This window comes from Neoarius graeffei, chromosome 8 (genome assembly GCF_027579695.1).
Source record: "Neoarius graeffei isolate fNeoGra1 chromosome 8, fNeoGra1.pri, whole genome shotgun sequence".
Lineage (NCBI taxonomy): Eukaryota > Metazoa > Chordata > Actinopteri > Siluriformes > Ariidae > Neoarius > Neoarius graeffei.
The window spans coordinates 73,526,822-73,551,641 of NC_083576.1; the positions used below are offsets into that span (position 1 = coordinate 73,526,822).

The following is a 24,820-nucleotide window of genomic DNA, read 5'->3' on the forward strand; positions in this document are numbered from 1 at the left end:
ACCCTTACGCACAGAGATTCTTCCAGATTCTCTGAATCTTTTGATGATATTATGCACTGTAGATGATGATATGTTCAAACTCTTTGCAATTTTACACTGTCGAACTCCTTTCCGATATTGCTCCACTATTTGTCGGCGCAGAATTAGGGGGATTGGTGATCCTCTTCCCATCTTTACTTCTGAGAGCCGCTGCCACTCCAAGATGCTCTTTTTATACCCAGTCATGTTAATGACCTATTGCCAATTGACCTAATGAGTTGCAATTTTGTCCTCCAGCTGTTCCTTTTTTGTACCTTTAACTTTTCCAGCCTCTTATTGCCCCTGTCCCAACTTTTTTGAGATGTGTTGCTGTCATGAAATTTCAAATGAGCCAATATTTGGCATGAAATTTCAAAATGTCTCACTTTTGACATCTGATATGTTGTCTATGTTCTATTGTGAATACAATATCAGTTTTTGAGATTTGTAAATTATTGCATTCCGTTTTTATTTACAATTTGTACTTTGTCCCAACTTTTTTGGAATCGGGGTTGTAAGTTTGATCCAGACATCAACAGTCCACTCTCACATCCACATGTTTCTACTCCTTTGGATTATATGTGACTAAGTAAAATGCAAATACACCCAGCTTCTTGTTACTAAAAAGTTTTATTTCCCCATATTAAGATAATTAAGATACTTGTAATCAGAAATAAAGGAATAATTGTACTCAAGATTAACATTACGCCTGAGCAAGTTGAATGCAATAAAATTTTAATAGAGGGAAAACGTAATCATGTTTACAATAAGAACAAATTAGCACCAAGAGCATTTTATATCAACAGTAAAACCACAGTAAATCAAAGCTTTAAAATTCACACAGTACCATGTGTCATAAAAACACCGTTTTACAGTACTTGAGAAGGTAGCGTGACTGTCTTTGACACTCGCGTTTATAATTTCATGTCACAGGAGACAACTACTCCACAAATACCAAATCAACACCACACAGTCACATGATTGCATCAGTATAATCATTTAAAAATGCACCTTGAGCGATTAATCATGGTGTCTGCTTTGATTACAAATGTTTTAATAATTTCACCTATGCTACTTGCCCTAACACCATCTTTTATATAAAAAGGGGATTCATAATCTTTACTATTTCCATGCTTACCTACTGTATGTAAACGGCTTCCAGGCAGAGAATCGTGCACGTTTTGCACGAGAAGAAAAAAATTTAACCAATTCAAACTACATACTGTTACTGTTCTGTCTTAAAATCAAGTATCAATCCCTGATATCACATGAAATAAAACAAATGCATCAGTGCTTATATACTAAGCAAAAACAAAAATGTTTTGGACACAGAATATTAAAAAAAAAAATTCTATAGAAATACTACTTCCTAAAATCCTACTTCAAATTCATGGCAAAGAAAATTGAAAAAAATTCAAATGCATCCCTTTTAGTTGAGTGCTTCGTGATAAGAGTCTTCAGTTGAAGAACTGAGGTACAGTTTATCGCTATTGAGAGCAGCAGGTGACGCGAGTTGCTGAAGTATCCGTTTCTGCTTCGAATCATCATCAACTCATCATCCTGTTCTGCTGAGTGACTTACACACAGCAACCATAATGGCCTTATTACCTAATGTAACAGATTTTAAACAAATCAGCAAGCAGAAGAGAGTCAGTGCACGTATTGAGATTGCTCCAATACGTATTGAGAGGCACTGCACGAGAGGAGAGCTGCGGATGAACACAGGAGTCACATCCCTTACTGAGATGATGGTCTTGTTCATACAGCCTCTGCCTGAACTTGTGATGAGCTGCCGATCTCGGGAATCTGATCCGCGAAGGAGTTGGTCATCCACTGGCCATCTGGAAGCTGGCCGACTGCATTTGGATTCCTAGGCTCCTTCTCTACTGCTTCTAGAAGTGCAGATGGATAAAATCAAAAAATCAATCAATGACAAGCTGTACATTGCTATCCGTGTCCGAAATCGCTCCCGACTCATTATATAGGACACTATATAGTGTGGACGCCATTTTGTAGTGCTGTCCGAAATAAATTGCAGTCACGCTGAAATAAATCAAATTAAAAGTCTCAAATTTGATTTAAAAAAAGGCAGCGGCAAAGAAGAAAAAGTATTCAGCCTTGATTTTAAAAAAAATAATCTGAAGGATACAGGGAGCAGCACGGTAGTGTCGTGGTTAGCACTGTTACCTCACAGCAAGAAGGTCCTGGGTTCGAGCCCAGCGGCCAGCGAGGGCCTTTCTGTGTGGAGTTTGTATATTCTCCGCATGGGTTTCCTCCCGGTGCTCCGGTTTCCCCCACAGTCCAAAGACATGCAGGTTAGGTTAACTGGTGACTCTAAATTGACCGTAGGTGTGAATGTGAGTATGAATGGTTGTCTGTGTCTATGTGTCAGCCCTGTGATGACCTGGCGACTTGTCCAGAGTGTCCCCACCCTCTCGCCCATAGTCAGCTGGGATAGGCTCCAGCTTGCTGCTTATCCTGTGCAGGATCGCGAGTTACAGATAATGTATGGATGGATGAAAGATGCAGGTACTTTGTATTGATTAATATGGGAAATGCGCTCAGTATAATATGGATTTATCACAAAAATACATCCATGTATTTATTATTTTGAAAACCCACCAGCCGACTGATCTGGCACGTTTTAATTGTGTGACCGTAATGACGTAAATACCAGCGTGATAGACTAGTGTCCGAAAGCATTTTTTCATTTTACCAACGAGCTCACTATATAGTCCTCTATATGGACCCTTTTCACGTGACGTCACGACAAACGCAGCCGCCATTTTGGACATGTACTACCAGTAGTTTACCACAGCCAGCATTGAGGAACGGCAGCAAAAAGTGTTTATTTTCAGCAAGACTTCCATCATGCCACTATATTGTTGTGCACCTGGATGTAGTAACCATCAACAAACAAGGCAAGGGTTATCATTTTATCGGATCCCGACGGAGAAGATGGATAGCGGCCATTAAAAAAAAATTAACAGATTGGCAGCCCTCGGCATACCAGCGCTTGTGTAGTGACCACTTTGTTGGAGGTAAGATGAATAAAATTAGCCAGAAAAGGCATTACATTGCTGTTAACATTCTGTGGCGGCGAGTGTGTAACCAAATAGGCTAAAATAACCCATTGTAACCTCTTTGTTCTTCTGTAGTAGCTATTAGCTAACGACATTAGCTAGCGTTGTGTTCCTTTGCTGTTGGTAGACTGTAGGACAGATCAGAGGCAGTGTCCTACAAACAGCGCTTAATTTGAGGGGGAGCAAGCCGGAGCGCGCTCCGGAACCTCGGGCGTTGGCTCCGGCAGCTATTTACACTGGATCCGGTGATCCGACACCTCTTTTGACTATGTAACAAAAAAATAAAAAATAATAATAATTAAATTAAAAAAATGCAAGTTTATTTAGTGTTAATGTCTGATTTTGATATCTGTCTTGTTGGTGATTTCTCTCATGAAACGACATCCACAAAATATCTGCAGATGAACTTAATTTGCAGTGTTATTACAAAACATGCCCAGAAGCGCAGCGCAGCGCCCCGCCCCCTTTTTTTCCGCACCGGAGCCGCTCATCCTCTGCGCTCCGGGACCTCCCACTTTACAAATTAAAAGCACTGCCTACAAATAAGTGTTCAAAACAATAGGAGCATGTATTTGTCTCTTAAATCCAGGCCGTTCCCTGTAATCTGTCACAACGGTTGGAGAAAGTAATGGCAAATAGTGAGTGCACAAGCCATAGAAGGTAAACTGTACACAGCGCCAGGGCAGTGTGATGGTATGTCTACTTTTAGATTGTGTTAGCTTATCAATGAACACACTCGTCACTCGACGAGTTTCACGTCTTTACGACGGATACTTAAATGTGTGTTAGGTATTATTGTTGCAGTCTAAGCAGTCATTGTAGCAGCTAGATGAGCGAGAACCGAAAGGGTCTGTGCCATAAACCGTTATTTCTGTACGGCGTTGCTAATGTGTCGTTACTGTTGTTATTTCTCCCTCTGCTCGCCCTGTAAATGCCCTACATTTACAGCGAAGGTGTTTTCTGCATCTTGCTCCTTTTTCTTGTATGTTCTCCGTTTGTCGCCTTCCTCGCATTCAAACCAATTCGAGCCGAAGTCTGCTACATGTCCAAAATGGTGGTCGCGTTTACGAAGGTCACGTGACTGAAAAGGGTCTATAGTAATTCCCTATATAGGGAACGAGTGAGCGATTTCGGACACAGGGTATGTCTTTGGAATTCCAGAGGTGCCAAGATTGCTCACAAGAAAAGCAGAGAAAACAAAAACCAAATATACACCGGCTGAACCCATATTGCATTTTGCAGACGCTCTTGTCCAGAGCGATGTACAACATACCCAGAGCAGCCTGGAGAGCAGTTAGGGGTTAGATGCCTTATTCAAGGGCACTTTAGCTACTCCTGCTGGTCCAGGGAATCAAACCAGCGACCCTTTGGTCCCAAAGCTGCTTCTCTAACCATTAGGCCATGGCTTCCGCCATATTTATTCATTTTATATATATATATATATATATATATATATATATATATATATATATATATATATATATATCTGTAGCCGCTTTATCCTGTTCTACAGGGTCGCAGGCAATCTGGAGCCTATCCCAGCTGACTACGGGCGAAAGGCGGGGTACACCCTGGACAAGTCGCCAGGTCATCACAGGGCTGACACATAGACACAGACAACCATTCACACTCACACCTACGGTCAATTTAGAGTCACCAGTTAACCTAACCTGCATGTCTTTGGACTGTGGGGGAAACCGGAGCACCCGGAGGAAACCCACGCGGACACGGGGAGAACATGCAAACTCCACACAGAAAGGCCCTCGCCGGCCATGGGACTCGAACCCGGACCTTCTTGCTGTGAGGCGACAGCGCTAACCACTACACCACCGTGCCGCCCCATATATATATATATATATATATATATATATATATATATATATATATATATATATATATATATATGTTTTACCCCATTTCGCATGAAACTGGATCCAGAGCTTATTTTGAACAATGAGTGTGAGGCTGGAAATACCTGAAATACCCACAAGAACACTGGGAGAACAAGAGAAACTCAAACACTAACCAAAGCTCAGGAGGTTGTATTGCTACCTGCTGCACCCCCATGCCACCTTATATTCAACTCCAGGAAATACATTTTAAAAAAAAAAAAATTAGAAAGCAAGAGTAAGACAGAAAAAGCTCAAAGTTTTCAGGTGTCTCCTATAACACAAGGGGTCATGATGCTAAATGCTGTGCTTAAACCTTACATGTTGGCACCTCTGGCAGTCATTTAACATCACTCTAGTAACCGAGATTGAATGCTTTATTGAAGTTTCGGGTTCAGGAGATTCATTAGGAATAAATCATCCATCTCACCTGCTTCTCCAGAAGTGAAGGCACAGTGGCCATTGCCTGCCTCAAATCCAGGTTCCACATACGCCCCTCCATACGCAACCTCGTAGCCAGGATCGTACTGCTCCTCCTTAATGGCCATTCTCTTCGCGTCCTCTGTAGAAACACACAGACAACAGGGTTTATAGAATACTGTGGATTATTATACATACAGGACACTTTTTCGATGGAATAAAAACACGTGTTCTCTTCCCTTCTAGCGGGTTTCATTCATTTGGTTTGATAGAATGCAATACTGTTAGCATATCGCTTATCCGATGTGTATTACGTCACTCTACCCAATGGAGAATGAGCGTTGAATATGGTTTATGATATTGCAGGGTTGTCATGACAACATAACGTCACACGTTGGAGATATAAAACTTACGCGCTAGTGAGCGACTGGGACAATTTGTAAACAAAACATGGCCACCAGGTTTGCTTCATTAAATACGGAAGATTTTGAGCGAATTTTGAAAGAGAAAGATGCGTCGAACACCTGAATGCGTGTATAATAATAATAATAATAATAATAATAATAATAATAATAATAATACAGTGGTGCTTGAAAGTTTGTGAACTCTTTAGAATTTTCTATATTTCTGCATAAATATGACCTAAAACATCATCAGATTTTCACACAAGTCCTAAAAGTAGATAAAGAGAATCCAGTTAAACAAATGAGACAAAAATATTATACTTGGTCATTTATTTATTGAGGAAAATGGTCCGATATTACATATCTGTGAGTGGCAAAAGTACAGTATGTGAACCTTTGCTTTCAGTATCTGGTGTGACCCCCTTTGTGCAGCAATAACTGCAACTAAACGTTTGCGGTAACTGTTGATCAGTCCTGCACACCGGCTTGGAGGAATTTTAGCCCATTCCTCCGTACAGAACAGCTTCAAGTCTGGGATGTTGGTGGGTTTCCTCACATGAACTGCTCGCTTCAGGTCCTTCCACAACATTTCCATTGGATTAAGGTCAGGACTTTGACTTGGCCATTCCAAAACATTAACTTTATTCTTCTTTAACCATTCTTTGGTAGAACGACTTGTGTGCTTAGGGTCGCTGTCTTGCTGCATGACCCACCTTCTCTTGAGATTCAGTTCATGGACAGATGTCCTGATATTTTCCTTTAGAATTTGCTGGTATAATTCAGAATTCATTGTTCCATCAATGATGGCAAGCCGTCCTGGCCCAGATGCAGCAAAACGGGCCCAAAGCATGATACTACCACCACCATGTTTCACAGATGGGATAAGGTTCTTATGCTGGAATGCAGTGTTTTCCTTTCTCCAAACATAACGCTTCTCATTTAAACCAAAAAGTTCTATTTTGGTCTCATCCGTCCACAAAACATTTTTCCAATAGCCTTCTGGCTTGCCCACATGATCTTTAGCAAACTGCAGACGAGCAGCAATGTTCTTTTTGGAGAGCAGTGACTTTCTCCTTGCAACCCTGCCATGCACACCATTGTTGTTCAGTGTTCTCCTGATGGTGGACTCATGAACATTAGCCAGTGTGAGAGAGGCCTTCAGTTGCTGAGAAGTTACCCTGGGGTCCTTTGTGACCTCGTCAACTATTACACACCTTGCTCTTGGAGTGATCTTTGTTGGTCGACCACTCCTGGAGAGGGTAACAATGGTCTTGAATTTCCTCCATTTGTACACAATCTGTCTGACTGTGGATTGGTAGAGTCCAAACTCTTTAGAGATGGTTTTGTAACCTTTTCCAGCCTGATGAGCATCAACAACGCTTTTTCTGAGGTCCTCAGAAACCTCCTTTGTTCGTGCCATGATACACTTCCACAAACATGTGTTGTGAAGATCAGACTTTGATAGATCCCTGTTCTTTAAATAAAACAGGGTGCCCACTCACACCTGATTGTCATTCCATTGATTGAAAACACCTGACTAACTTCACCTTCAAATTAACTGCTAATCCTAGAGGTTCACATACTTTTGCCACTCACAGATATGTAATATTGGATCATTTTCCTCAATAAATAAATGACCAAGTATAATATTTTTGTCTCATTTGTTTAACTGGGTTCTCTTTATCTACTTTTAGGACTTGTGTGAAAATCTGATGTTGTTTTAGGTCACACACACAATTCTAAAGGGTTCACAAACTTTCAAGCACCACTGTATGTGTATTACGTCACTGCAGAACGAGCGTTGAATATGGTTTACGATATTGCATGGTTGTCACGACAACATAACGTCACGTCGGAGACGTAAAACTTCCGTGCTAGTGAGCAACTGGGACAATTTGTAAACAAACATGGCCGTCATGGTTGCTTCATTAAAAAGGAAGATTTTGATAATAATAATAATAATAATAATAATACAGGGATGTGATTTGGGGCTGGTGAAATTATCTGAAAATTTTAGCCGGGGGTCTGGGGGCCGCAAGCCCCCAGCTGGTCCAGGGCAGCACCCTGGTGGGGGGACAAGGGGGGAAGCCCCCCGAAGCTCCTGGGTTTTGGGGTTTTCTGACTTAAAAATTGTACTAAAATGGCAAGCAAACGCACAAGAAAAAACTTGTCATGATTAACAAATTCAAGCCAATTTAATGGTCAACATGCAACTCTGACACACACACTCTCGCTCACTCGCGCGCTCTCTCTCTCTCTCTCTCACTCGCTCTCTCTCTCACTCGATTTGCATCCTTACGCTCGATCACGGAGGCTGCCATTTTTCAACTCTGTTTGAAGCGAGCTTATGTACAGCTATCTAACAAGCGCGTTCATTGGTTGTTACAGAGCGATGGGCCAATCACGTACCTCGTTTCATCTCAATGACGGAATTGCGTAAATGACGTAATTACGTCAATGAGATGAAACGAGGTACATGATTGGTCCATCGCTCTGTAACAACCAATGAATGCGCTTGCTTCAAACAAAGAATTGAAAGATGGCAGCCTCCGTGATCGAGGCGTAAAGATGCAAATCCGAGGCTGCCATCTTTCAAACAAAGTCGGAACGAATAGGATACAAATGTGGATTTGAGGGAAAAATCGGAAGCATTTTTTTTTTCAAGTTTTGAGGTGAAAAAAGCGGAATTCCGCAAATTCGCGGAAAAATCACATCCCTGATAATAATAATAATAATAATAATGGCTTTTTTTCATCATATATCAGATATATTCCATACAACGTGCAATATAACAACAATATTGCATGCTCATTCTCCATTGGGGAGAGTGGCGTAATACATGGAGGATAAGCGATGTGATGACAATATTGCATGCCGTTAATAAACCCGCTAGAAGGGAACAGAATACATGTTTTTATTCCATGGGAAAAGTGGCCCGTATGTATAATAATATTCACTGGTGTTGAGTGGCATGTCAGATGTATTCCATTCAGCTAGCATGATATTGAACAAGTCGAAGACGAGTTCAAGATCATGCTAGCTGAATGGAATACATCGGACATTCCACTCAACACCAGTGAACATTATTTAAACATCATCATCACTCTTTATATGACATATTTTGGAAGACATGCCCAAAGATTCCAGTGTAAAGAACCATCAAAACCTGCACCCTTACCTTTAGCCATGCCAAGATCAAAGGTATAATTGACTTCCTCTACTTCCTTGAGCCTGGCCACACCCTTCAGTTGGTCTCGGAGTTCTCGGAGCTTGATGTAGAAGTGCACTTTATCCTGAGCTCGAGGGAACTGGGCACAGCGGGCACTTGATGAGGGCATCAGATACAACGCCTAAAGATCCACAGAGGCGTACAGATGTTACTCTTCCACTGATGAACTTAAAGGAACAGTCCACCGTATTTCCATAATGAAATATGCTCTTATCTGAATTGAGACGAGCTGCTCCGTACCTCTCCGAGCTTTGCGCGACCTCCCAGTCAGTCAGACGCAGTCAGACGCGCTGTCACTCCTGTTAGCAATGTAGCTAGGCTCAGTATGGCCAACGGTATTTTTTGGGGCTGTAGTTAGATGCAACCAAACTCTTCCGCGTTTTTCCTGTTTACATAGGTTTATATGACCAGTGATATGAAACAAGTTCAGTTAGAAAATCGCTACGTTTCAATTTGTGTAACTGAACTTGTTTCATGTCACTGGTCATATAAACCTATGTAAACAGGAAAAACGCGGAAGAGTTTGGTCGCATCTAACTACAGCCCCAAAAAATACCATTGGCCATACTGAGCCTAGCTACATTGCTAACAGGAGTGACGGCGCGTCTGACTGACTGGGAGGTCGCGCAAAGCTCGGAGAGGTACGGAGCAGCTCGTCTCAATTCAGATAAGAGCATATTTCATTATGGAAATACGGTGGACTGTTCCTTTAAGCAAATGAAAATTAATTTCTAGGTTAGAGATGGCTGCTGGTGTCCTACCGTGTCCGAGTCAGGAATCTTGTGTGGCTGCAAGCCAAATTCCAGAGTTTTGGGCTTTTTCCCAAATAGCTCTCGACAGAACATTTCATATATACCTTCAGGAAAAAGAAAGTTGATGTTCGAATGAAATTGCTCGATGTGACATACCTGTCAAGCAATACATATTCACTCCATACATACTTACATTTCCCGTTGAAAACTGCTATGAGAGGTTTGAACTTTTTAATCTTCTCCACTAAAATTTTGCCACCTTCTCGAAGCTCTTTACTGCATTGGAAAAGAAAGCCAAAAGTTGAAGAGGGATCATGATAAACCAGGTTTTAAAATTATTAAAGTAAAGAATCTCTGTACAAAGTAATCCGATAACAAGCAGTAATTTTTAACGCTTGCATACACTCAAGTGCATGAAAAATGCCACATCTACACGAGTCAGTCAGGAAACGCATTTCTTTCGAACTGCCAAACATTTGCTCCTCTATAGTTCCTTGGAGTCTGCCAGTGGACCCTCAGAAGACCAAGCAAACATTTAAACTGTGCGCCTTGGGATTGCAATATGTCAAAAATATCGTGTCACTATTCTCACGCATTTGTACAATACACAATATGTATCATGATTAGGGCTGTAACAATATGCGAATCGAAATCGCGATACGCAGAGCCACGATCCGTGTCGCGATACAACAAGGCAGAATCGCGGTACACCCTTTCAGACTTCTCCTCAGCCCAAAAACAGAGGCGCTTCCAAACTTCAATTTATGAATACTTTTTATTTAAATTACATTTTAAACTTACTTAAATTACTTTTTTTTTTTTTATATCATCTATTAGTAAGTCGTTTTTTTGCCGACCTGCGACAATCTTCTGCGAGTCACGCAACGTCCACACTCGCCACTGGCAGAGCATTCATTTCTTTTAAGCGGTCGCCATTCTGGTTGCGACGCGGGGAGCGAATCTGTAAACAAGCAGCTCATTGGCTGGCTAGGTGTGCCACAAGCCAATCACAATCACTTGACCGGAAAGGCATGCAGTGTTGCCAGATTGGGCAGGTTTAGGTGCTTTTTGGCTGGTTTTGAACATATTTTGGGGTGGAAAACGTTAGCAAGATCTGGCAACACTGAAGGCATGTCTGCTTGGGCGGAAGCCTTCTGCGGCAGTTACATTTTGACACGCGAGCAATGTTTCACCATAAAAATTCCGTAATTTCCATCTGTTTTCCGCGATCACAGAAAATCATTGGCCCTATGAGACTGACACAGTGAGAGAGCCACCCCCCCAAAAAAAAATCTTAACGGATTTACACGATTTGGAAAAATGACTTTTTCAGAACCGAAAAAAAAAACAGAGTTTCCGGCTCAACAGTATTATTTTGAGAAATAAAACAATCTTTGGATATACATTTGTTCATTTTATTAAATAGTTAATGTAAGTAAGTAAATGTTAATAAGTCAAATTTACTACTTAAAAAAAACATTTAAAAAAAAAATCGTTGGCGTATCGAATCGTGGGTCAAAAATCGCGATACGAATCGAATCGTGAGTTGGGTGTATCGTTACAGCCCTAATCATGATATATACTTTTGCTCACAAATTGCCAGCAGTATAGTAGTGATGCATTAAAGAAACAAGAGAGCACAATATCCCCTGCTACAATATACTGCAAACGAAATTGCAATATGCCTATTATTGTCCTATAACAAAGCTTTTTGCCAAGTTTCGTGAAATTCCTCCAAAAATTGTGAGAGGAGTTGATTTTAGAAGGTGAGAACCCGTGACCTAATCCCTCTTCGGGCCTTTCAGCCAGTGGGCGATAAAAATTATAAATAATAATAAAATTAGTGGTGAGACTCATTTTTAAATATAAAAAACATGTTTAAAAAATTAACAAACACTGGAAAATAACACATTTATACAGCGCTCAGCGTAAATGAGTCCACCCCGTTTGAAAAGTAACATTTTAAACAATATCTCAATGAACACAAACAATTTCCAAAATGTTGACGAGACAAAGTTTAATATAACATCTGTTTAACTTATAACGGGAAAGTAAGGTTAATAATATAAACTTGGATTACACATTTTTCAGTTTTACTCAAATTAGGGTGGTGCAAAAATGAGTACACCCCACGACAAAAACTATTCCATCTAGTACTTTGTATGGCCTCCATGATTTTTAATGACAGCACCAAGTCTTCTAGGCAGGGAATTAACAAGTTGGCGACATTTTGCAACATCAATCTTTTTCCATTCTTCAACAATGACCTGTTTTAGTGACCGGATACTGGATGGAGAGTGATGCTCAACTTGTCTCTTCAGAATTCCCCATAGGTGTTCGATTGGGTTCAGATCAGGAGACATACTTGGCCACTGAATCACTTTCACCCTGTTCTTCTTCAGAGATCCAACAGTGGCCTTAGACGTGTGTTTAGGATCATTGTCATGTTGGAAAAGTGCACGACGACCAAGGGCACGGCGTGATGGTAGCATCTTCTCTTTCAGTATAGAGCAATACATCTGTGAATTCATGATGCCATCAATGAAATGCAGCTCCCCGACACCAGCAGCTCCACAGAAGGACACTGCCACCACCATGTTTCACTGTAGGCACCATGCAGTTTTCTTTGTATTCCTCATCTTTGCAGTTTTGAAGCCATCAGTTCCAAAATCATTTATCTTGGTCTCATCACTCCAGAGTATAGAGTCCCAGTAGTCTTCATCTTTGTCAGCATGGGCCCTGGCAAACTCTAGGTGGGCATCCATGCGTGCCATTCCTCTGCAGTGTACGCCGTATTGTGTCACGGGAAATAGTCACCCCAGTTTGGCTTTCTACTTCTTTAGATAACTGCAGTGAACTTGCATGCCGATTTTCTTCAACTCTTCTCATCAGAAGACGCTCCTGTCGAGGTGTTAACTTCCGTGGACGACCTGGACGTCTCTGTGAGATGGTTGCAGTTCCATCTTTCTTAAATTTTTGTACCACTTTTGCTACAGTATTCTGATTGATAAGTAAAGCTTTGCTGATCTTCTTGTAGCCTTCACCTTTGTGGTGGAAAGAAATTATTTTCTTTCTCAGGTCTTGTGTCATTTCTCTTCCATGTGGTGCCATTGCTGACAGCATGAAATGGGAAGGGTTTTTTTTTTTTTAAAGTAACACCCTTTTATAGGTCAACTGTCTGCTGGACACCTGTGTAATGACTAATTAGTCTCACCTATGATTGTATTCTTGTTAAATTAGACATTTGTAGTCTACAATTTAGCTTTGCTCCAGAGACTTTCAGTGGGGTGTACTCATTTTTGCACCACCCTAATTTGAGTAAAACTGAAAAATGTGTAATCTAAGTTATATTATTAACCTTACTTTCACGTTATAAGCAGTGTTCGAACTATGCCGATATTTTCGGGGGGTCCCTTTTTTCCCCTGGGGGGGGGGGGGGGGGGGGGGGGGGGGGGGGTGCGTGCTTGCGCTTGTCTCAGAGCGCGGATCTCCAAACACATGAGAAGCCTATCTTATGCACATATCACGCAGACTCCACACCTCCACACACGCATCGCGTCTGAAGTCATAACTCATCAGGGGAAATCGTGTCCGCATTGAATTTGGCATGTTCAAAAAACAGCCAGGGGTTGCGGGACTTCCACTCTGTCCACTGCTGGCTGCTCCAGATGCTCGGGTGAGAGAGGCCCGTGGATGTGGACTCACCGGCAGATAGCTCCACGCTGCCTGCTTGCTCATCCTGCTGCATGCTGACAGCGGGCCCGGGATTCCCAGCAGGTGCAGCGATGGTGGTTGCGGACGGTTGTCCACTGTCATCTGCTGAAGAACCGTCTTGCTGCTCCTCGGAATTTTTACTTTTCTTAACAAATCCAAAACTCGAAAGAGTACTTTGTTTTCTTTTCGACATGGCTAACGCTGAAGACTAGCACTCGCATGATCTGAAGGTGCACCGAATGATAAACACTTTCTCAACCTACTGCCACACCCACTACAAACATTGTAGCAAAACAACCGTGGGAAAGAGGGGCAACTACAGAAACATGGATAGAAGTCATGGGAAAATTCTGGGGACACAAACTAGTAGAAAGGAAGGGTGTTGGCACTGTTGGCATACTTCCTTTCTACTAGTTTGTGTCCCCAACCTGGCAGCAGCAGTCGTTGTCATATCGGTTTATTTTATCTTTGATGTAAACACAACACTTCGGATTAGAGGTCTGCGCGGGTCGGATTTTTCAGTCCAGCTCCCGCCCGCATTGTGCAGTCACGCTCCCGCCCGCGCCCGCAAAGAATTATGATTTTCAGTCCCGCTCCCGCCTGCCATATTTTGTCCCGCTCCCGCCCGCAAATCCCGCATGATGTAGACGTTCGCGTTATTTCTCAGGAAAGTTCTTGTCTTGACACAGCGTGATGGTGCCCCGCGCCCTACTTTGAGTGGATTTGAGCATAGATATCTACAGCTCACGTTCACGTTTGTTATTATTTACCTTGTTTCTGAATTCAGCATGTAGTGTCTATAATAATAATAATAATAATAATAATAATAATAATAAGTGCTGTCAAGCGGTTAAAATATTTAATCGCGAATCGCACATTTTTATCACATGAGAAACCATTGTAATTCTCTGATCAGCATAAATAAGTGAATGGGCTTGCTTTGTACTAATGGTGTTTTTTTTTTTTTAATTGCAAAGCAGAGCTAGTAAGAGAAGTGAATTGATTTACTGCTTGAGTTAGTCTACAACTCTAATCAGAGAGACAGGTTACACAGTGACGGTAGGCTTGACTCAATGCTATCCCAGAAATCCTTCCTGCAATATGCACATTTGGCCGCCTCCGATTGGACAGCCAAATTTGCATATTACAGGAAGGATTTCTGGGATAGCATTGAGTCAAGCCTACCGTCACTGTGTAACCTGTCTCTCTGATTAAAGTTGTAGACTAACGCAAGCAGTAAATCACTTCACTCATGGTTCTTTTGCTAGCTGGGTGTGAACTGCGAGTCATTAGAGTGATCAAAGGATTTCCTGTTAGGGTGATCAATGGCAAATTTAAGATGCCATTCCTCACTCAATCTGGCAATCTGACTCTGGCCAAGTTTACATTAGACCGTATCCGTCTCGTTTTCTTCACGGATGCACTGTCCGTTTACATTAAAACGCCTGGAAACGCCGGGAAACGGGAATCCGTCAGGGTCCACGTATTCAATCCAGATCGTGTCTGGTCCGGTGCTGTGTAAACATTGAGAATACGTGGATACGCAGATACGCTGTGCTGAGCTCTAGCTGGCGTCGTCATTGGACAACGTCACTGTGACATCCACCTTCCTGATTCGCTGGCGTTGGTCATGTGATGCGACTGCTGAAAAACGGCGCGGACTTCCGCCTTGTATCACCTTTCATTAAAGAGTATAAAAGTATGAAAATACTGCAAATACTGATGCAAATACTGCCCATTGTGTAGTTATGATTGTCTTTAGGCTTGCCATCCTTCCACTTGCAAGTGGTAAGTGACGCGCATGCCCGATATGCACCGAGATCACACACACAGCGGCTCAGTCCCGAATCACTGCTCGTGCACTTCACTCGCGCGCTCTGTGAGCTGCGCAGGGCCGGAGTGCGCACCCTCCAGAGGGCACTCGCTGTTCAGGGCGGAGTGATTTGGAGCGCAGGATGCCTGCGGAGCCGAGCGTATCCGTGTATTGGTGTTGCTGTGTGCACGCGAATCGTGTATTGGCGTTGCTGTGTGCACGCTAATCGTTTTAAAAACATTAATCTGATGATCCGCTGATACGGTCTAATGTAAGCCCCACCTCTCTCTGCAAATTTAGGCATCTTAAAATGTTTTTATTAATGCCAAATAAAATATCCAGCACAAATTATATATGATAGACATAAATTAATAATTTATAAATTTTATTTCAAACACGTTTTTAGTTAGCGGGACTGCAGCTCATCACCGCTCCCGCCCGCGCTGCATATGTGCCAGGGCTCGAAATTAACTTTTTTTTCTTTGTGTCCCCCAGTGGTCCCGAATTCTGTGTTGTATTGTCCCAAATGGAAGCAATAGTGTCCCCATCTTTTTCCTCTCTGAAATAACCAGTGGTTAATATTATCATATGAAGTTACTATTATATTTGTAACTATGCGATTTTGAACCCTTTATATCATTTTTACAATAAGTCACAAGACACAAGCGACACATGTCCTATACATCATCTACTTCAAAATTACAGTTATTGCATTTTCAGTTTATTAAACTTTGGCGATCTCACTGTATGAATAGATACCCGTTTATTTAAAGGGGCCAACTAGCTCATTCAGAAAATGTTTCAACTCCCTACATCTGCAGTACACTTTAGTTGAAAATAAGACCCCTTTTATGTTCATTTCATCTACTTATACCTTGAATATCTGTTGGCACTTATAAGGCCAACTTATAATTTTCACCATTACCGTTATCCATTTTTATGAACTTTCCGTTATCCATTACCGTTATCCATTTTTATGAACTTTCTGTTATCCATTACCGTTATCCATTTTATGAACTTTCGCTGCCGGGTGCAAATGTTAGCAACATCAACATAGTGGCAGGTCCGAGCCTAGTTGTGCTGCTGACTGACTAAACTTTCTGAACTAGAAAGACACCAAGAAAACTCACTTATTCTGTTGAACGGTATCTTCCGTCAATATCAGCCACATCATTCCTGTTGTATTTTATAACGTGTCTAACAGTGTTCATTCAGTTCATTCAGTTGCTAGCGTTGCCTGCAGACCAGGCGATGACACTTTGGATCCTGAAGGTCCCGGAGACGTTATGTCTGGGCTTTCAGTTTCTTCCCCGCGGTCGGTCCGCTTCAACCACTTCAGCATTTTTGTTCTGGCAAGAGTCGGCGCAGCGTGTGCGGTAGCAATTCCATTCCAAGTCCATATAATGCGGACTCCGGCCGAAGATTCTAGAACAGAATGCGCTGCTCTGTAGCCTACTGATGCAGGTGCATCGAAAGTGTAGCTACTATGTATTTTTCGCTGTTAACGTTTTAAAATTAAAATTGACAAATTAGGTGAATGTCTACGTATGTGTTACGGCTTTGTAAATAATATTAATGTAGAACTTTTTTTCTAGATCTATTTTTTTCCATTGTCCCGGGATTGTCCCAGATATGATAATTTTGTGTCCCGATGACATTTTTTATGGTCCCCGGGACGTCGGGACACCGTTAGTTTCGAGCGCTGATATGTGCACTTCCGGTCCCGCCCGCAATGAGCTTTCAAAATTTGTCCCGCGCCGCACTGCTTTGCGGCGGGTCCCGCGGGACTCCCGCGGGAGTGCAGGGCTCTACTTCGGATATGCAAATGCTTCCCGTTACACACGATTGCTATGTCAATAAACATCATTTTGCCAATATTTTAGAGACCCCCCAACATTTCCCAAATCATGTTTTCAAGGGATCTCATGTCTGTTTCAGGGGATCTCGGATCCCCCGAGTACCCCCGTAGTTCGAACAGTGGTTATAAGTTAAACAGATGTTATATTAAACTTTGTCTTGTCAACATTTTGGAAATTGTTTGTGTTCAAGATATTGTTTAAAATGTTACTTTTCAAAGGGGGTGCACTCATTTATGCTGAGCACTGTAAATTTAAGCACAAATTTTTAACATCACATCAACTTTGTCCAATCAGTGAGTAATTATTTTAATAAAAAGCTATCAATGTCTCAGCATAGCTTATTGTGACAATTTATCAAGATATCGATATTATATCAGTACATCACTCAGCCCTATTTAATAGCGTCACCTAACTAGAAAAAACTTGAGACGCAACTTGTTTTCGGGTCCTGTCCTTTACAATTTATTATTTCATGCTGAAATGCATTCCTTTATACCATTTTATTAATAATAATTGATAACCCAATAAGCTTTGGTTGTTTGCAATATCTATCAGAAACAATTATGTTCTTTTATTTATATACAAAAATGTGTTCGCTATACATTTCCACGTGTGCGTGTGAAGACACTCGAGCAGCAGTCCTACCTTGTGAGATCTTTGCTTCCTGGTGTTGCTCTTTGCACCATGTTAGTGAAGCCAATGCCGTATTTCTCAGGGAGAGACTGATCATCCATGTGGTTCAACAGCTGCTCAGTAAATCCAGACAGGAACAGGCATTTCCCTTGAGGAGAGATCATATATATATATATATATATATATATCTCAAAAGACTGAACAGCTTTAATATTAAAAGGTGCTGGCTGCAAAGTCATCTGAATTTTTAATTTTTTTTAACTTGTGCATGGCCTTTTCCTATGTCTTACAAGAACAATATCATGCAGACGACACGTGATCATTTTGATGTACTGTGGGTCGCTTTTCTCCATTTTGGGATCGTTTTCCAACCTCTTGAGGTAAACAGTGTGGCCCTACGAAAACAGCCAAACGCATGGAGCTTTAACTAATTAGCATAACTATGGAACTGCGTCACTCCAAGATGGCAAGACGTGGAAAACATCGTGACTCGAAGAGTTTTGAATCGCAGGGATGTAATTTGTGGTTGACATTCACGAATAGATCCATGAAACAAAAGACAAATATATCTTTTATCTGTTACTGCTTTTGTTTTATCATTTCTTTCTCTGTAAGATCAAAACATTAGGTGTGTAACTCCATACTCGCTACCGTGGACTCGAGCTCATGCATTCTAAAGCTAAGATAGCTAAGCGCTAGCTAGAATGATTTAGTTATTCGTTTAGAAAAATTACATGTCAGGGCTCGACATTAAGGACTGCCCGATTGCCCGGGGCAAGTGAAACATGCATTCGGGCAAGTGGGATATGTCCCCGACATGCCCGACCGGGCAAGTTGGAATGAGCATATATATTCAGCAAAAATAAAAACTTGACACTCATTATTTTTCAAATAGTGTTTAGAAACTTTTCTTGAAAGAGTTCTTGTTGTGATTATGGTTAAATGCATTGTCAAGGGCATTACGTCACACATTCATTCTACTGGTCGGGCCTACGTAGCACGTGCGAGAGCACTGCACGCTAAAATCACGTTTCCATGTGACACAAGTGACGTGACCTATTGATACACTTGCAATTGATCTCATGGTAGCAGAGTAGAGTGTCATCTCAGAAAAACAAGGTTTTATGGTTAATTATTCGTTAATTTGCAATGCCACGACTGTCAAACATTCAGCGTGAACGTGCCATTGGCATGCTGAATACGGGAACATCCGTCACTGATGTTGCGAGGGTTATGGGATGCAGTCGACAGACCATCCATAATCTCCAGACACGTCTCCATCAAACTGGCACCACAGGAACCACTGGAACCCTCCACAGAACTTGCAGGAGCTTGGTGCCATGTTGGTACAAATATGGCGGCGCATTCCCCAAGCTGTGTTCAGACGCATCATCCAATCCATGAGGAGACGTTGTATCGCAGTTGTGAACGCCCATGGAGGACACACCCGATATTGACATGATTTCATTAAGTTGTGACTCACAGTTTTTGATCATGGACATTGTCGTCGCATTTCCGGTGGAACCGATTCCATGACAAACATGATCTGTATGCTATAGCATCTTTAATGACAAGATAATTGAATACAATCGTTATTTCAAACCTATTTTCCAAAATGTTCAAATTATTGACTTTGAAACGAGTGTAAAGTTTTTATTTTTGTTGAGTTTATTACGAACTAGCACCACAAAAATTAGGCTATTTGATCTTTTATTTCAGTTCCTAAAAGCGTCCCTCACTACGTATCCGCCATTATGCCTTGGCTGTTTTCTTTGTCTCCATTTCATTTACTGCTTTGCAAGTTATTTTATATTCCCCCGCTGTTGTAGTACGGTACACGTACTGTTTATAGACCCCTTGTGCATGACGTTACGCATCACGTGATAATTACAGCTGGGGTCAGACAGACACCGTCTTTCATGCAAGCAAGGCTTCATCTGTCTTCAGTATGGTTAATTTTTGTGCTGTTTTTGCTTGTTCAAACCGAGAAATAGATAAAAGGCATTACCGTCTGCCCGCTATCAAGAAAAATGTTAGCAAATAGAAGCAAATGCTTCAAGAACAACGAGGAAATGAGTGCTTAAAGAATACGATGAGAGGAGCTCAGCCTGAAAACTCCAGAGAAATTCACGATTGTATTTAAAATGTATTTTACAAAAACACAAAGTCGGAAGTGAGGATGGAAGAGTTTGCTTAAGAATCTCGTTTTATTTCTTTCCTGCTCGTATTCGAGTCAGCTCCTTCATGAACGTGTTTGATTTTCTTACAGGTGAAGCCGCTTCCTTATTCGACACAGAAAACCCAGATTGGTTTCAAACAACTCGGGCATAAAAAAACTCAACAAGGAGTGACATGCGCGATAAATCCTGAAAGAACAGAACAGATTAGGAGCAGAGAGAGCTGGAGCTTTGTTTCTGTTATCAGAGGAACACAGTCCTGTGCAAAATATTTATATATCGTTTTTTTTTTAAAACTCAAACATTATCCTGTCTGTCTGTCATGACGCAGCACTGTTTTTTTTTTTTTTAAATAACCTAGAGGTGGATGATATAACAAAAAAAAAAAAAAAGATATATAAATATTCTCAAACACAATACTGTTCAAAAGTCTTGGCACCCTTTTGTTTTCTTCATACAAACTTCGTTATAGATTTCTACATTATCGAGTAATGAACCTACAGTCTGAGAGAGTTCTACACAAACACACTGAACTTTACAACAGCTGCATGCATGTGAAATGGAAATAAAATCAACGAAGGCAGGAAAAACTATTTTGGATAAAACTGTTATTGTCCGTTACAAGTAAAAAGTAACTAATAACCAAACTTCAACTCAATGTCTGATCTTCATTTTATGTTGCAATTCACAACTATTCTATGGTTTTCCAATGAATGAATGAATAAATAAATAAATAAATAAATAGTGCTCATAAAATGGGGGGGGGGGGGGGGGCAAGCGGGTTTAAAAGTTAAAAGGATAGTTCGGGATTTTTGACATGAATCTGTATGGCATCCCCATCAATAGTGTCGTGCAAACACACTGACTTACCCCTGACAGCATCCTGTGAGTCCAGTTCTTGTCCAGTTTTGGTCCAGACGAAAGTAGTCCGGCAAGTTTGTTGGGGTCACGAAAGTAAAACGTTTTTCGTCTCAAAACAGTACATGTTCAAAAGAGTGATACATTTGCATCACAAAACCGTTGTCAAATAAAAAGTCAGACCTCGAAATCGCTTGGCACTATTTTCTCTCCCTTCTTATCACTGCGCGCTGCCGCCAGGTGACAGCCACGGCTGTTTCATTCATTGTTTTAGTGATGGGAATTTCGGCTCTTTTGGCTCTTCTTACTATAAGGAGCCGGCTCTTTCGGAAGATTTTTTATAATTATTTCTCATGACTTGTACATTCACATCGAGTACACATATCAATGCAAATTAACACGAAGGGATTTACTAGACCAATTTATATCTGGAACTATTTTCAGCCACAGCACAGGCAAAGCACCGCTGCAGGCACAAAGACACCGCGCAGCGCCTGAAAACGGGTGCGCAGCGCCTGAAAACCCGTTTTCAGGCGCTGCGCGGTGTCTTTGCGCCTTCCTTTTCCTACCTCTTCCTTTAATTGCTGCAATTAACTAGTTAATTCTGATTCTATTTCTCCTCTCAGTTATAATCTGTCCTGCTTTTGAAAAGATCCTCTCTGGGGGGACAGATGCTGCCACTATACACATCCTCCGTGCCATCACGTGTGTAAGCCGTGGATAGAGTGCAGCCTTGGTCTCCCACCAGCTTAGTGGGTCTGCGTTTCGCTGTCACCTGGCGGCAGCGCGCAGTGATAAGAAGGGAGAGAAAATAGTGCCAAGCGATTTCGAGGTCTGACTTTTTATTTGACAACGGTTTTGTGATGCAAATGTATCACTCTTTTGAACACACACTGTTTTGAGACGAAAAACGTTTTACTTTCGTGACCCCAACAAACTTGCCGGACTACTTTCGTCTGGACCAAAACTGGACAAGAACTGGACTCACAGGATGCTGTCAGGGGTAAGTCAGTGTGTTTGCACGACACTATTGATGGGGATGCCATACAGATTCATGTCAAAAATCCCGAACTATCCCTTTAATGTCGAGCCGTGCATGTCAGTCATCTAGCCTTGCTCTATCTTGCGGTTGCACTCACTAGGCAGGCTTTCCTTTTCTTTTCCACTGGCTTTTAACTGGCAGGAGAGCAGAGTCTGCCATGTTTGCCCACGCCGACTTGTTCTGGTTAAAAGTAAACGATGGTCACGGTGCTCACTTCCTTTGGCAATCTCCGGAATCATAAAACATGGGGCGTTTTATCTCGGTAAAACATTTACACACAGGATACACAGTGTGTGTGTGTGCGCAGCAGCGAAACATCTCGAAACTCCAACAGCAACAGAAATAAAAGATTTTGCCCAGAATTCAGCTTTGCACTCAGAACTTTTAAACAAAAATGTATGAAACTTACAAAAATGGTTCCCAGGTCCAGGGAACCATCTTCCAATGTAGGCAGCCATCAAGCCTGGATTTATTCCAATCTTTAGAGAGAGAGAGAGAATCAGACAAAACCTATCAGAATACGCTGAATGTGCTGTTAAAGCTTGGTTTACTTTAAACGATTTCATGACATTTATGTCCTTCACTCACACACACTTACAATTACATAGTCCAGGTTGTATGTAAGGATGTCTGGAAGAGTCTTTTTCATGACCTCCTCCTCGGACATGCCCTTGAAGCGATCGATTTTCCTTTTAACTTTCTTGAAGGACTCGTCAATCTTCTCCTGTGTTCCTTCAGCTGGTTGGCCCTCTTTGTTTGCTTTGGCCTTCTTAGGCTTGGGGCCTGGTTTAGCTTTAGGCTCTTTGCTTGCAGGTCTGCCCCTCTTTCCTTTAGTGGGAGCTTTGGGTTCAAACAAGGAAAGTTTTACTTAAAAAAAAAAAAAAAAAACTCCATGTATACACTGACGTGCAAAGGCAAACTGCAGCATCTGCATATCGTCTCAGTGGCAAAAGACGGTCCAACAGTGTGACCTATTCGCTATTTTGCCACTGACACAATATGCAGTTTGCCTTTGCATGTCAGCACAATTGTCCTACCATCACCCAGACATTATTTTCCCAAATAACAGCATTCTTTGCACTGCTTTATTCCTCTTATACCACAAAAATTTCAAAATAACGACAATTTATTCATTACAGACCATGCCATTCTTTCCAGAGCTGGATGTAATGCTATGAAACAAGTTCCCGTTTTATATTTAACTACAGCAGCTATAAACAATAGTTCTCTCATCAGTCTCACTTCATGATAAGAAGACAAAATAAATAAATAAAAATTGCGGCTTATCAACGTTGCTGAGAAACCGCAAAACCGTTCGTCCTCAATAATTTCCCGTGAAGGAAAATTAAAAGAAATGGCTTTACCTCTGCCTATTACAAAGTTCTGATAATGGACACTCCTTCAATAACTTAAATATACGTCTCCTTACAGAACATTTCACCATATCGAGAATTATTTTATATATCGTGAAATGCCGTGACTGAGGTCTTGAAAGTACTGAGCGAGGCCCTCTGGGCCGAGGCCCGTATTCAAGGCCGAGGTCACGGTATTTCACCATACGGACCGACCTTAAGCTGGTAAATAATATATTTATTTTTTTCTTTACCAAATTCTAACAGAAAACGAGAGCGCCCGAAAGGGAAAACCGAGCCGAGCCGCCATTTTGAATCCTCATTCATGACTGTAATGCAAATGGCTTCCTCCTCGATATACAAGTGCACTTCCATGGCAGGAAAAAATACATTTTGCCACCTATGTAGTCCCCTATTTATACAAAACTGAGTCATTCAGGATTCAGCCATGTTTTTGCTCGGCGTTAGCAACATTTAGAGGTTTTTAGCTTTCTCCTGAAATGTTTTCTTTTATTTCTTCTTCCTCAGGGTAGTAAAACTCGCTTTCGCTGTGGACACTGTCGTTATCGCTATCCATGCTGTAAAATTAATCCTATTCTCCTGAGAAATGCTGGCAAAAATTTATAAGATTTTTGATAAAAATCTTATAAATAAATCTTATAAAAAAGATAAATGTTGACAAAAATTGCTACCATGTTTGTTGCTGTTGTGAACGAGCGAGTCGCCAGAGGTCCATAACTGGGGCCCATACCGTAGGATACGGATCCGCTCGCCAGCCAATCAGAGCGCAGGATTTGATGGAAACCGGACCGCGAAAAAAAAACCTGTTTTATTTGTTAAATAACCGTTTGTTAATATGTTTATTATTTAAGTGCCCACCATATAAGTCCCTGTGTAATTGGTTCCTATAGAATTCATTTGAATAACTGGATTAATATAAGCCTGTGTTTGGGATTTCAGGAAGAACTCAGAACTGCTGTTACAGAAAATTAATCAACACTTTTTGTTCGGACCAATCAGAATCAAGAATTCAACAGCACACTGGTGTAAATGCAGTTAAGATTATTTTATATAACACTCAGTGTATTGGTGAAATCGTTTAGAGCGTACCTTGCTTGGGAGCCCCGGGTTCAAGCGGTGCAGCAAGTGGCTCCTGGACATGCGTTTCTGTCATTCCAGGGTCTTCTCCGTGTCCTTCCATGAAGCTGGCAACATTACCGTTAGCCATATGAGAGTACTGAGCGTGGAGGGCTTGGAGATGCTGCTGTGCTGACTGAACCCTAGACAAATGCAAATTAAATCAAAAGTTGTTTATATACAGCACTGAACATATAAAAGTTTATGTCACCGTTATCCTTAAACTTTATTTAGAGCATTGTAAGAACACAAGTTGCTGTTCAGTATTGCCAACTTGAAGACTTTGGGGAAACCATGGCCTAATGGTCAGAGAAGTAGCTTTGGGACCAAAAGGTTGCCGGTTCAATTCCCTGGACCAGCATGAATGGCTGAAGTGCTCTTGAGCAAGACACCTAACCCCCAACTGCTGCTCTGGGTACGTTATACATCGCTCTAGAGAA

General features: G+C 41.5%; 1 protein-coding gene across 2 annotated transcripts in view; it reads right to left on the bottom strand.

Annotated features, from left to right (window-relative positions):
• Positions 1-736: 736 nt before the first annotated feature.
• tdg.1 (thymine DNA glycosylase, tandem duplicate 1) overlaps positions 737-24,820 on the bottom strand; it is a 32,144-nt gene continuing 8,060 nt past the window's right edge. For both annotated transcript variants that reach the window (XM_060928210.1, XM_060928211.1), the window contains 9 exons: positions 24,354-24,523; positions 22,490-22,731; positions 22,301-22,370; positions 17,827-17,962; positions 9,989-10,071; positions 9,805-9,899; positions 8,993-9,164; positions 5,421-5,552; positions 737-1,910 (listed from right to left, as the gene is read on the bottom strand). In XM_060928210.1, the coding sequence (XP_060784193.1) occupies positions 1,777-1,910; positions 5,421-5,552; positions 8,993-9,164; positions 9,805-9,899; positions 9,989-10,071; positions 17,827-17,962; positions 22,301-22,370; positions 22,490-22,731; positions 24,354-24,523 (1,234 nt within the window). In that variant the 3' untranslated portion in view covers positions 737-1,776. The remainder of the gene's footprint in view (positions 1,911-5,420; positions 5,553-8,992; positions 9,165-9,804; positions 9,900-9,988; positions 10,072-17,826; positions 17,963-22,300; positions 22,371-22,489; positions 22,732-24,353; positions 24,524-24,820) is intronic.